This window comes from Lycium ferocissimum, chromosome 7, assembly GCF_029784015.1.
Source record: "Lycium ferocissimum isolate CSIRO_LF1 chromosome 7, AGI_CSIRO_Lferr_CH_V1, whole genome shotgun sequence".
Taxonomy (NCBI): Eukaryota; Viridiplantae; Streptophyta; class Magnoliopsida; order Solanales; family Solanaceae; genus Lycium; species Lycium ferocissimum.
In genome coordinates, this window is record NC_081348.1 from 21,755,082 (window position 1) to 21,769,288 (window position 14,207).

The 14,207-nt window shown below is 38.2% G+C and overlaps 1 protein-coding gene across 1 annotated transcript; it reads right to left on the reverse strand.

Moving 5' to 3' along the window:
• Positions 1-243: 243 nt before the first annotated feature.
• LOC132063780 (uncharacterized) lies at positions 244-5,563 on the reverse strand. Its single transcript, XM_059456493.1, has 4 exons — positions 5,150-5,563; positions 4,151-4,465; positions 1,931-2,507; positions 244-567 (listed from the first exon to the last, which is right to left on the reverse strand). The coding sequence occupies exons 1-4, from the start codon at positions 5,497-5,499 to the stop codon at positions 421-423; spliced, it is 1,389 nt and encodes a 462-aa protein (XP_059312476.1). The 5' UTR covers positions 5,500-5,563; the 3' UTR covers positions 244-420.
• Between the last annotated feature and the right edge of the window lie 8,644 nt (positions 5,564-14,207).

Sequence of the window (14,207 nt, forward strand, 5' to 3'; positions counted from 1 at the left end):
TTTTCCAAGTCTGTAGCTAAGATTTTCACTTTCAAATGAATTTGTATACTAAATGGAAAAGAAACTCTTCTAAAAATGGGCAAACTGAATATAACTAAAGGATGTCAACAGGAAACTGTAAGCTCTCAATATTCTTGATATGGTTTTTAGTTTTAATTCGTTTCAAAACCATTACTGGGTAGATTCTGGTTTAGGAAAAACGAAGCATGCATTGACATCGACTTCACAAATATCGAAACCAAATCAACATTAGTCACCTTTCATTACTCTGAAAAGTGAATTACTGTTGTTCGTCCTTGGAAATTGTTGGAACCCAGGGAAATACATGCATATCTACACGGTAAGTCAATAGAGAATAAACTGACACTGAAACATCTGGGGATACAATTACAAGCAGCTACAAAACAAACGAGCACAAAATTACTTCTTAGCAAGCAACTTCTTTGGAAGCATCTCTAAAGGCGTGGTTTTGAGTAAGAAAAGCCTGGCTGCACGTTCTTGCAGAGTGCCTCCACACTTCAACCCACGCGCTTGAAGTTCTGACTTTAACCTCTCCATACCGAGGACCTATAAAAAATCAAATCAAAGTATATTTAGTTAGGAAGTACTGGCTACAAACACTATTCCATTTACCAATGAACAGTAACACAAGCTTAGTGGTGAAGAGGAAACCGTAGAGACCAGACAATAATACCAAGTTACCATGACAAAATTACAGTATATCGCCCCAATTTAAAATAGCAACTAAGTATATACCAAATGCATTCATGTCAAACTTCCATACTGTTATCTGAGACAAAGAGTAAAGACTTAGAGCAGACGAACCAAGCAATGTACTAAAAGCCAGAGTTACCAATAGAAGGGAAGACCAATAAACAAAAGACCCACAACCTTATTCCCCTTAAAACACAAACTTACTTGCAGTAAACATTCGACTGTGTGGAAAAGAAAAGCAAAGTACCAGAAAGTTAATTGTAGCACTTTGTTGATGCATTTAGTTAAAACTAAAGTTGTTAGAAAAGGGCTTAAAAACTTTCACCCAAGAAAGATTTCCTCCAAAGTCAGGCAAATCCAAGGGAAAAAGAGCAAGCTCTGCCTCTCATTTAAACTCCCATTTCCTTTCAAATAAAGGATACTAGAGAATGACTTCCTTCTCTTTATTTTTATTTTACTGCAGTTTTCTGAAAAATCATTTTCCAGCAACTTTTTTAACATCCGGTTGAAGCCATAAGGAATTTTATACTAGTCACAGAAGCGATATCAATGATTCAACATTAAAGACAAAAATTAAAGAGAAGCAGAGCCGATGGCTTATCGGCTCTGCAAAGTAACAGCAGAAAATCATAAATCACACTCAGATGCCAGTTAAAAGTTGATAACAAAAAGTATGGACCATCTATATAGGTGTTAGACCCTCCCAAGGATTTCATTCTCAACGGTTTCAGTTTGCCTGCAGTGCAGCCTGCAGGATATAGAAAGGTTGGGACTTAAAACTACTTATTACGTCACTAACCCAAACTTGAGCCAAAATAATAAAATTTACTAACTGCTATTGATCTCATAGGGGAGGCCAGTGGAAACAAGTAACAATCACCCACATTGCGCGGACATTAGCGACTTTTGAGCTATCCAAAACAGAAACGGGGATAAAAAGAGTTGGTCATCCCATAGGAAATCCGCCAAAAAGAAAATACTCAGCCAAACAGAAAAGTTGAAGTACTGTAATGTTCAATTTGATTAACAACCAGCAAGTTTGAGAACAAATTGTTGCAGCAAGAAGAAAAAGCTTTAAAGGCTAGCTGGAAACCAGTATGTTATGACAGATGAACAACACGGATGTACTAAGCAATGGAATCAAATCATGTACAGAGCAATGGAGTCAAATCAACTATACTATTTCAGAACAATATCAGAGAATATGCATACATACCTCCAGTTCCGACGCTGAACTAAATTCCTCAAAATTAAAAGGCTTTTCCAAGTCTGAATCCTCTGAGACTGCATCTTCCTGAGGAACTGGTGTAGGGCTTAAATTATCACTGGGTTCTGCAACATTGCTTTCTTTCACACCAGAGCTAGATTCCACAACAATTGGCTCGGTACCAGAGGCTTCCTTTTCTGTTTGAATACTTTCGGTCGCAGATGCAATATCAGTGGCAAAAGTAGAGGCAACACCACTCTGCCCAATTATTTCTTGACTGTCTGGAGTGAGGGAGGACAGACTTTCACCTTCTTGCTGAACTGCATTTACATTGACATCTTTAGCAGACTCAAGATTCTTAAGAAGAGTATCCTTTTCTTCCTCAGAACCGCTCTCGGATGCACCACCATCGACTTTTCTGCCAGTCACAGAATCCAAACTTCCCTCTGCTTCTCCATTGGAGTCTGAATTGTCCCCGTTATCTATGACAATGGATTTGTCATTCTCTTCCTCTTCTTCATCACTGTCATCATCATCTAGGTCCTCGCTATCGCTATCACTCTCGCCCATTATCCTCTTACCCTTCCTACCAAAAATCACAAGCCTTTTTTCAAATTGGATACATGGGAAAATTATGCATATAGAATATGTAAAAATGTGTACAAACAGTGGAGACCCGTCAAAGAAAAACATGATTTTCTACACCTTGCATTCAATCATCTAATGTTTCCCGTTAAAATTTACAAGATTCTCTATCAGGCAGGTAACATGTACAATTATGAGGAGTTTTTATAGAGAAGGTATTATGAGTGTTATATATATATATATATATATATATATATATATATATAACAAATGTATATAATATTAATGACGGCGGTATACAGGCAAGCTTGCATGCACCTCGACTATTCCACCAGGTACCCGCTACCTTCCACCAGTGCCCACCTATGTTGCTCGGTGTCGAGTGTCGGATACGGGTACGGATCTAGAGGTCGGATTCGGCATAATCTAAATTTTAAGATTCGGGGGTACGGATCCAGGTGCGGATACGGGTGCGGGGATTTGGCTAAAATAATTCAAAATTATAAGAAAAATAACTAAATCTATGCCTAGAAATAAAAAACAAAAATAATTTTTTATAGTTATGTTTCATTTATAATTAAATTTTAATTTTTAATTAACTTGAAACTCTTCTAGATACAATAAGTGTCCACTCTTCAAGAGCTCTCCGTTTCTTTCAATTTAGCCTCAAATTTTTTCTCAGATTGGTCCATGGATTTGGTCAAAGTATCCAATGTCGTTTGACCAGATCCGACATGAATCCGGTGTCGGTGTCGGTGTCGGTGTCATGTCGGACACGGGTACGGCAGCAAAAGTGAAGGGTCCGAGCAACATAGGTGCCCACCAAGGCTTAGGCAGATTTGAATCTGAGACCTCATGGCTCTCCTACCACTTCATTGATCATTAGGTCTCACCTTTGAATTGTTTAATATATGATTAGACAGAACAGTGGTTACTCACCACTTTGCACTTTTTTAAAACAAATTGAAATAGTCACATATTAGGTCGAGGGGAAATTAGAGATAGAAAATTCAAAAACCCATTCTAGCTAATGATTCCTATGATCCAACTACAGGAGAACCAGTATCCTTTATCCAAATAAATATATAAATAATACTCCTATAAAAGAGAGAAACAGGAAAACCAGAAAGGGAGGGATTTCCCTCCTTTCACCTGACTACTTGGTCTTAAAAAATTGGATAATGGATTATTGCCCCCTGATTGCCCAACATCAGAGCAAACATCTTATATGTTCCACTTGCTAGCGAGATTCTATGGTTGCCCAAGGTGTTCTTGAGGCAATACAACTTTGTAAAAAGGAGAGAAACTTACTAGACAAAAGAGTAATGCCTATCCAAACTACTTGATCTAGGAAAATTCAAAGCACGGGCTCATGCACTCACATTCAAATTAAACTGCAATCTATTTCACCCGCTGACAAAAATATGGATGATATTCAAATGTTCAACCCAGGATAATGGCTTTCCAAAGCAAAACTCAATTCAACAGCTAACCTAAACCCCAAACTAGTTGGGTCGCCCACGAATCCTCAATAACCATTCCTCATTTCAAAACTAATTATCGAGTCTTTTAAGACAAATTAGTTTGTTCTTAAACAAACTGGGGGAAAAAAAATGCGAAAAGTAAAAATGTTACAGGCCTTACCATATCTTGAGCTTTTTGGAATCTGATTCATTGAGCTCAACACCCTTCCTTTTAGATGACACAAATCCCTTAAGTGATTCCCTAACTGACCTCTCCACTTCCTCCATACACTTAGCTGAATCCTCCCTATACTTCTGCACATACTTATCCGTATTATCTCCTTTAACACCCTTACCCTTTTTCGCGGCTTCCTTAGCATTCTTCTTAAGAAACTCCTCCGCCATCTTCTCCAATTTCCTCTCTTCTGCTTCAGCTCTCCACTCTTCCAGCTTCTTCTCTGCATTCACATGCCTTAGCCTTCTACCACTCATATCCCTGTACGTAGAGGAGTCAAATGAGCGGGTTGGGTTAAAATTAGGCATGTCAAAATGAGTTGAGTTAATAAATAAGCAGGTCATTGACCCGGCCAAAAATTACTTGGGCTGAAACGGGTTTAAAACAGGGTCATAACCCAACACACTCAATTCTAATTATGTTTTAAACTCTTAGTTTTTTTTTCTTATAATTTGTTTGAGTACCTAATTAAAAAAAATTCCTTATATTACGACTATATAACATACTCCCTATGTCCCTATTTATGTGGTACAATTGTAATTTCGAGATTGAAACTTCTAAACTTTGACCGTGAATTTGGATATAGAAGCTTTAAGTTTTCCGAAAATAAAATTAATATATTTGGAAACTACTTAAAAAGTAGTATAAATCACAATAATTAACAGCTTAAAATATTTAAAAGGCATATAAAGAAATTCCGGTCAAAGAAAAACTTGAAAATTCCAACTATGCCACATAAATTGGGACCGAGGGCGTATCAAATAAAAGAATGTTTTTTGAAAAATATATAGACAAAGTTTCTCATCGATCAATCTGGGCTGCATAACAGCCCAATTTTCAAATGACCTAAATTAAGCGGGTCAAAATGAGCTGAGTTAATAAGATAAGCGGGTCGCCCAAACCTAAACGGGTCATGATCTATTGAGCTGATTTTGCCACCCTTACCTGCACGCGTCGAAATTATTCGTCTTTTTCTGGCCCGCTTTCGTCGCCGCTCCTCTCAGCAATGACCCGAAACCTCCTTTACCACCTCTCAACCGGAGCAACAAATGCACCACCACCGGAAAATTACCCGACCCGTTTGAGAGATTTAGGGTTTGGTTGTCATGAAGAGGGTAGAATGAATTGGAAGGGAGTAGAAGCTGAAGGTGAGATGGAATTGAAGTTAGGGTTTGGATTTTGTGCTTTAGGGTTTGGGTTGAGATGGATTGGGTAGTGAAATTTAGGGCTTTGTGGTTACCGTTAAGGAGTTTAATGAGGACTTGATGAATTACTGATCCTTCTTTCATCTCCATTGCTGGTTGATTGATTTGTTAGTTTCGATGGTGTGTTTTCAACCGATCGGAGATTGGGATTTGGCAGAAATTTGGGTTTGTGGTTGAGGTTTGATGCCACATAATATTTATTTTATTAAAATATTAATGCCAATGTAGGATTGGGGTCAACTTTAACTCAGTAGAGGATATATTCTGGAAATCCTAAATATAACGACAGTGATATATTTGAACCCCAAGATAACGAAGCGCATATTCGACCCTTTTCGATAGTTCAGTGGGTATATTTGGCCCTTTTCCGTAAAGGAAAAACAATGGATAACTTTGCCGGCTCAAGCTCGTTTTTAGGCGATTTTTTTTTTGTTTTGGTTGTTTAATTCATGAAAAAGAAAATTTCCATTTTTACGTGGTTTAAATTAAAGTTCCCTATTGTAGTGGAGGAATCCAATTAACTATGAAAAATAAAATTTCCATTTTTACGTCGGTTTTTTAACAAATGATAAAGAATCCAATTACAATAGGCACTCAAAATTATGTCGTATTCCAATTAAGTACTTTCTAACTGAAATTTATTGACAAATTTAAAGGGCTGCCTATGTATTAAGCCAAATTAACGTTTGAAGTTACAAACTTCATGGTCCGGTTTGACTCAGTTTTTGGTTAAAACAAATCCAAACCAATTAAGTCGGTTTTTTTAAATATTGAAACCAAACCAAACCATTATAGCATAAATTCTATCGGTTTCGATTTCGTTGATTTTATCTGCTTTTTATGATTATGGTTTTAAGGACGTATTTTATAATGCAATGAAATTGATACAAGTAAGGTACACAAGGATAAAGCAAGTGAGCTAATCACACAAAAGCAAGAAGAAGAAGAAGTAGTCATTCACTACCCGAGGCCTGTGTAGAAATCGAATGAATTTTGTAACAAGATCAAGATTTACTAACTTGTTCTTTAATAACATGAGAACTGCTGCTTCTTGTAAATCAAAATTTGCATCTTATTTAGTGCTATGCAAAATCAGCAGAAAAGAAAAGAAACCGGAGCGCATCAGCCGAACAAGAGCACCACTAGAAAACAAACGGTCTAATTAATGAATTCAAAATCAAAAGTAAATCTTGCAAAGCTCACACAAATTGACCAAAATTTACTTTCTCATTATTTGAATTAGTATCGATTTCTCAACATATATGTCGACACCCAATTTTGTCCCTCCTTTTTTTTCAATTTATTTCCTTGGCTTTTAAATTTATTAACAAGCTAAATACTTTGTTTTACTACTATTTTTATTACTATTAACTCGTTACTTTCATTACTTTATCACAAATTTTAAATAGTTCGTCATCATTTCATTTTCTACATATTAATTACTAATCCCATGATGCATATTACACAAGTTATATATCACCTAGGAGCCAACTAATTATACAATATGCCAAATAAATGGCCCAGCCCGCGTTTTCTTTTTAATGTCATCAGACCAGCCCAACAACTCAAACCATCTGCCCATAATCCCACTACCCGACCCGATTAACCCATTTGAACAAATCAGCATTACCCCTAAACCTAATTCATTTTCTCTTTCACGCCTCCCTCTTTCTCTTCTCTCATCTCTCTCGTCTCCCTCTCTCATCCCGTTTTCAGAAAAACGACAGACCTTCATCAGCCTTGGCAGACCTCACCCATGCCATTTTCGTGCAACGCTGCTCTCTTCTTCTGATTTAAGTGAAAAACCAAACCTTTTCTCTCCAATTCAGATCGTGCCTTTCCATTTCCATGAAATCTTTTGCTTTTCAGAAAGTCACGGAAAAGGATCACAAACAAACAATTTTGTCCAAACTCAAACGGCTATTCACTCGAAATCGTTGACTCAACTTTGAATCGATTTCAAATTCCCGCCTAACAAAACCCTAGCCATTTTTCTACCCCTATAAATACATCTCTAAGTGCTCAGCCGAAGGGGAATTTTCGCGAAAAACGGATAGTCTCACTTTAAAAAAAAACATCCAACATATTACTCTATTTTCGCTTCTCGATTTGAAACTTTAGTTACTTTAATCGGGTTCGGGTTCGTTCGTATTCGAGCATAGATCCAAGACTCCCATAATTCGAACCACCGCACCCACAAGAGGTAATACTCGACCTCGTTCTTTCTTCTTTCGCCGACATCGCATTATGTAATGGGAAAATCATGTATTTAGATCTTGATGTGTTTGCATATCGTGCGTCGAATTCCGAGGGTATATCAATTCGCCTTTGTTTCGTTAAGTTTGTTTATAAGATTATCTATACGGTATAGGAATATCTAAGTCAGAAGAATTATGCTTATAAAATGCTCACATATAAATAGTCTATTCCATCTCTCGGCCGATAATATTCACCGTCGCTTAGAAACAATGTGTTAGATCAAAACCGATTTTTCTTCTCCTCGCTATAGAATATGTACTTAGTGAGTTAGAAAATGATGCGTTAAATTAATCAAATCTTATCCGCTCAAATTTGCTGGAAATTCACCTGTTTAGGAACTATGTATGTGATATGCCCCAAACATGATTTAGAAGTTAGAGACCACATCCGAAGTGTTCGAGCAGTTTCTTATGCAATTAGCGTATGAATACATTATTTTGGTGTTTAAGTACCGATAAAAAATCATGATCTCAAGTTGCATAAACCTTGCTTTAAATCCCCGACGTTATTTTACCCTCCTCGGTTTTAGTTTGCATTTTATGAATGATAAAGCATTGCTCGCAGTTGACGTTGAGTATGTAACGAGAGAATACAACCGGCCCTTTTCTTACTCCTAATTAAATCCTCGCCTATATGTTAAGGCTAAATGGTTCGTACATATACGAATATCACTTACGTTGTTTATTCAAATCAATATTGATAACAAGTTATATTAGGAGCCATGACATAGGATCGCGCGTGTTTGACTTTAAATTCACGTTTTAGTTTAGCTAGGTTAGTCTCAATTAACTCGTTTTTTTGAGGTGATTAATGCATTGTTAGCTTATCAATCATGTGGAGATTCGTATACGCATTTCGTTTGATACTGGAAGATCGCGTATGCTTAAATATTTCTTTAGAAAGCTTCGAGTATGAATGTTAAAGTGGAAATTTCGACCGTCCGGGCAACCCTCTATTGTTGACATTGGTCAGATAGGATTGTCACTTGCATAGCCTTTTGCCTTTTGTTTCTACCGTTGTAATCGCTTAATCAAGATTCTTGTCGCATTTTAATTACCATTTCAGCATAATAACGTGCATATTTTTGAAAGGTCTAGTCGGTCTACTGCGAACTCGTGGCTCCTTGTTGTTTGCTATGAAATATTGCTACTTTGATAAAACAAATGCTACACTTCGAGGGGGAATCAAACCGCTCGTTGGTTTTGTTCTATAAAAAGAATAGATACTACGTTCACCTATCTTGGATCATATTCTTGATTGGAGTCTAATGTGTTAAAGGATCACACTGGAAGTTTCTTCCTCTAATCACTAAAAGCTGAATGTTAATTCACGGGCAGTATGTTTAGTCCTTTTCCATGTGTTAAATTATATTGGTAGGAGATTTTCACTGTTAAAATTATGTATTAGATTATGTGTTAAATGCAATATCTATACTTTTCGTGTATATATCCAGTATATACATAGTACGTATATGAATTATTAATCTGTCCTTCTTTTGAGTTTACTTTATGTATGTTTAGTTTTATTCTTTGATCATATACTAATCCTTTTCCTTCGTTTTTGTGCATGACCATCTCGCACACGAGTCTGAGGGATTCGTCATTTTCCGCATTCGGTGTTGGGCCAAAGCCCATCGAAATCTTTCTCTCGAGTTAGTCCGCCCCGTACCAAAAATAAACAAAAATCCGGGGCTAAGCCCAATAAGGCAGCAAAAAGAACACGTATAAATTGATACCGGGCCGAAGCCCCCGCCCGTAAACGGATCACAACTGGGTCCTAAAACGGGCCAAGCCCATTTACATTATATCTACCCCCCCCCCCCCCCCCCACTTTTATTTTCGTGTGTATTAATATTGTATGACTAACATTTTGTTTGCTAATTTAGGTAAACCTCGTTGACATTAAGGGTTTTTTAGTTTAGCTATGGGTAGTTAATTCCACTAATTATACTATTTCTATTTATATTCTAAACTATTTATAATATCTATAACATTTATTTGAGTAATTGATTTTCAAATAGTATGCCTACATATTTGGGCTAAAAGAATCATGATCCACTCTTACTATCTTAGAAGTTTAGAAATGTCACTAATACGCAAGTATTGAAAATAAGTCTAGACTTTTTCTACATCGCAATAATCATACAATACAATTTTTATCTAAAGTTCGCGTTTGTTAAATCTCCTCTACAAGTATTATTTTAAACAACACTATTATACTTTCATCTAAAGCCCTAACGTCATTTATGAGTCATATTTTTAATAGCATTGGAAGTACTCTTTTATACAAATTATTATTTTCTACAAGTCCTATTTTAAACAAAGATTCTTACATATCTATTTACAACTTTAATCATACTTACAAAGCTACGTTCTTTTACAATACTATATTTACACTTAGCCTAATCCTAAGTCTGGTCGGATTAACCATTATTAATGGAATTTAGAGGATGCCTAATACCTTCCCTCTAGGTTAGTTGAACCCTTACTCAGATCTTTTAGTTTCGTAGATTTTAAATCAACTTTAGATAATTACTTTAATTAACCTTAGGTGCCCTAATTCACCATAAATAATTAGGTGGCGACTCCTTAACTTTAAATAACCCCGGAATTACCGGGATGTTGTAAACTATTTTGACCTTGTTAAAATAGGTATGATACTAAGCGACTACTGGGATCTACTTAGGTTCTAACCATAACAGACTTAGTTTTAGTTAGGCTTTGTGTGCTTATTTTAATTTTTATTATTATTGACTGTTTTTGTTTTACGTGCTATTAACTGTTTGTTTGATATAAACTGTTTAAATGTTACTGTTTTTATAAACTGTCATTCCGTATCATTTTCCTCCACTGCTGGAAAATTCACACACTTAAAACGGTTTCGCGGTTCGCGGCCGTGCACTACTAGAACACCTTTTAGTCGGAATGATCTTGTGGATTTAGTCGATCGGCGTGCGATCGATGTACACGCGATTTTTCACCCCAAGTTGTCCACTGGGGTACCTTGTGTCATAGGAAGCCAACTCTTAGTCGGCCCTAAGATAAGCCAAACCAACACCCGTTATTAGGGGCATACATTTCATGACCTAGGAGGTTTAATACTTGGTGTATTAAACACATTAGATGACTTTACCCGAACGTCCAAGTGGGTCCACGACCCCAAGTGACACCAAATCATACTTTATGTGCACGTTTTAAGGGTAACTGTGCCTAAATATTGACCGTTTACTTTAATTAATTAAATTTTAGGAGGGAGGGAACAACTAACATTTCTATGGCAGGTATGGACTTGCATTGGAGTACAACAAATGACGAAGGACACCACAAACTGGAGCTAGAAATTAGACATAGGAAATTGTGTTTACTTTATTTAGAATAGGGAACATTTTATGTACTCGTTCGATATGTAATAATATTACATTACTTTTGTACTTTATTTTGGGAAATAGAATTGGTTTAATTAATCAAAAGCAATGGGATGACATATTATGGCACACTTTACCCTTCAAACAACGTTAGGCCTACCTCTGGCACAAAGAGGTCACATGCATATTAGGACGCGTCATTGTCCGTTATACTTGCTTGACAACTTGTTTGATTTTATTTGATGAATTATTTGCTACGCTGACTTACTTCGACATTACGTGATCATGACTTTACCTAGATAGTTAATGAGACTAACATCATTTGCACTTTATATCTTTTTATGTTTATTCCCTAAAGAGAGTTGATTCGTGTTAACACTCGAGCCGGCCGACCATCCTTACCGCACAAGGTCAAAAAAAACGTACCGCACCTCGACGTACTCCGGGGTCACGCAAGGAAAGAAATTATCATGACCGATCCGGTACCCGCATCCGTGTCAACTAGTTTGGAAAACGTTGTGATCTCTAACGATCCCCCCGAGACTTCGAACATGTAAATACTTGGCGCAACACGACGAACATATCGCCCGTTCGACTCAAGAGATCGAGGACCTACGTAGCGAACTAAATCTCCAAGTTGGGTGGACCCGATCAATCATCCGTCACACTCCAAAGTCCCCCTCCCGAACCTAGAACCTGCCGCACCAACCACCCCGTTTCTCCATCACTTGAATCTCTGGGCCCCCGAACACTTTCCTCCCTAAAAATAATGCATCCACCAACAACAACTTTCCTCCACCAAATCCATCATTTGTCTATACCCTTCTACAAAGTCAACCAACCACCCACATTACCTGTACTCCTCCACAAAATCAACCACCTACCTACAATACCTACGCTACTCCTAATCCACCACCCGTCAACCCACCAAATCAATCACAAGTTCACACTCCTTATATTCCGTTACCTACCAACACTAATCCACCACCTACAACTACTCCTCAAAACCTACCAAATCAACTACCTACAAACACCGCTACAAAACACCACCACCACCAAAACACTCCTACCGTCCAAACTTATCCAACCCAAAGATATACAAGGAGAGCATCTTTGTCACTCCTAACGCACAATACGTTCCCTGTGATATGCAATGAAAACACAAGCATATACTAACTCAAAGCCCGGTCGGGTTCCGGCCACCAAGTAGATCAATACGAGGAAACGGAGAAAGAGGCGAAAGCGAGGGCGGACGATATATGGTAAAAAAAGAGATCCGCATGCCTCAAAGAAATAACGAGAAACCTTCAAGTTGCGTGGGGAACTAAGAGTGTAGTATCACGAGGATCCGTGTGTTCACCGACGTCGATTTGCCCGTAGGCTACAAACCGTTCGAAATTCGATACTTTCAATTGAACCCGCGACCCTCATACACACTTAAGGGCTTATTGTGACAAATTGGTTGGAGTAGGTAGAGACTAGAACGTAAGGATGAACTATTCATCAGAGCTTATCCGGCGAGGCCCTTAATTGGTATACACAACAGACGTCCGTAAATGGCGTGGTTGAGTGACATGGCCCAAGACTTTACGGACCGATTCGTTCAACATCGATATCACGCCGGATAGTCTACATGACCAAGCTAACCAAGAAGTCAACTGAGTCGTTCCGCGAGTATGCACTGCGTTGGAGGTCAGAAGCAGCCAGGGTTCAACCTCCGATGAACGACTGCCACCTTCATTGAATGCCAGACCGACATATTTTATAAGAAAATGATAGGTATGATGGGACAAAAATTCACGAAGTTGTTCGAATGGGTGAAGCCCTGGAAGAAGATGAATCAACCGGGAAAAATTCAGATCTTACGCTTTTGCAAGTTCGTAAACAAAGCTATTCGTGCCGTTCTATCAAATACGAAAAAAGAAAAAAGATCGCTCGGGCGATAATCACGAATGTACAAGGACATAAGCCAAGCCAAACCACTACATACTTTAACCATCCACAACCGCCTTTCTACCCTTACCATTACGTTGAACCTTACCAAACTCTACTATCTCCTTACCCTGTCTACAATACCCAAACAAATTACTACCAACCCCGAGCACCTCCACATCAAAACCCACGTCCATATCAACCTGTTTAAGCTCCCACTTACCAAAATCGACCATATACCGCACCCAAAGTCCGTCCAAACACCGACATCAAAATACTCCGTAATTACGCTGCAGGCTTCGTCGAACCCGTGGCTCAATTGTTGAAAGATGAAAGCAGCAGGTGATACAACCGATTGAAGGGAAAATTCTCGATCCCATTCCAAGATGGTTTGATGGTTCTAAACGTTACGCATATCATTCCGGCGTTGTCGGGACATGACACCGAAGATTGCTACGGCTCAAAATAAAATCGAAGCCTTGATTAAAGAAGGAGCAATCCTACTTACCGGAGCTCTCGCCCAACGTGGAAAACAACCCTCTATCGGCTCACGAAAATGCCAACGTGAACATGATCAGCATTTCGAGAAAGACGGAGACGTGAAAGCCATCATGCCATCAACCTTTATCGCTCCCGGGAACAATCCAAAGACAAGCACCAACGAAGATTGCTACGCGCTACTCACAACACCGAGACACCGACCATTAAGGGTGTCGAAAGTGAGAGACTTTCAAGAATTGGACTTGTACTCCGTCCCCCGGTTCGCCGTGAGTCTTGGTATCGAACGGCAGTGAACTTTTCGAGATAGCACAATTTTAAAATTGAGGCTTAAATTGTGCCCTAAAACTTTTGTTGTTTCGCCTCATCTTTTGGAAGCTAAAATTGCACAATCTATGAACGCATTTCGATTTTCTCTAACTCGTCTATTTATTACTTTCTACTTTATTTATCAAATCTCGCCAATCGATTTATCGATTGGACGTAAAACGAACGAATGAACCAAGTACACCTCGAGGAAATACGAAGAAATTAGAAGACAAGATTTCATTTGGAAGAAAGTAAATAGCCAATAGGTGATGACATAAGCCTGAAAGCTAGCAATTCAAGAAGAAATCAAAATACGACATTAGGTTAGACAACCTGGTTTGCAACCTTTCCTTTAACACAGTACGAACTACGTTCCGACCTCGATTCTTGCGGGATACGTAGCACCCCCACATAGGGTTCAAGCCGCATTATAACA

Excerpts from the sequence above, each read along its gene's own strand:
- LOC132063780 (XM_059456493.1), bottom strand. The coding sequence starts at position 5,499 with ATGGAGATGAAAGAAGGATCAGTAATTCATCAAGTCCTCATTAAACTC. Across the intron at positions 2,508-4,150 it reads TCCAAAAAGCTCAAGATATG|GAAGGGTAAGAGGATAATGG; the intron begins GTAAGGCCTGTA and ends GATTTTTGGTAG. Across the intron at positions 568-1,930 it reads GTTCAGCGTCGGAACTGGAG|GTCCTCGGTATGGAGAGGTT; the intron begins GTATGTATGCAT and ends GATTTTTTATAG.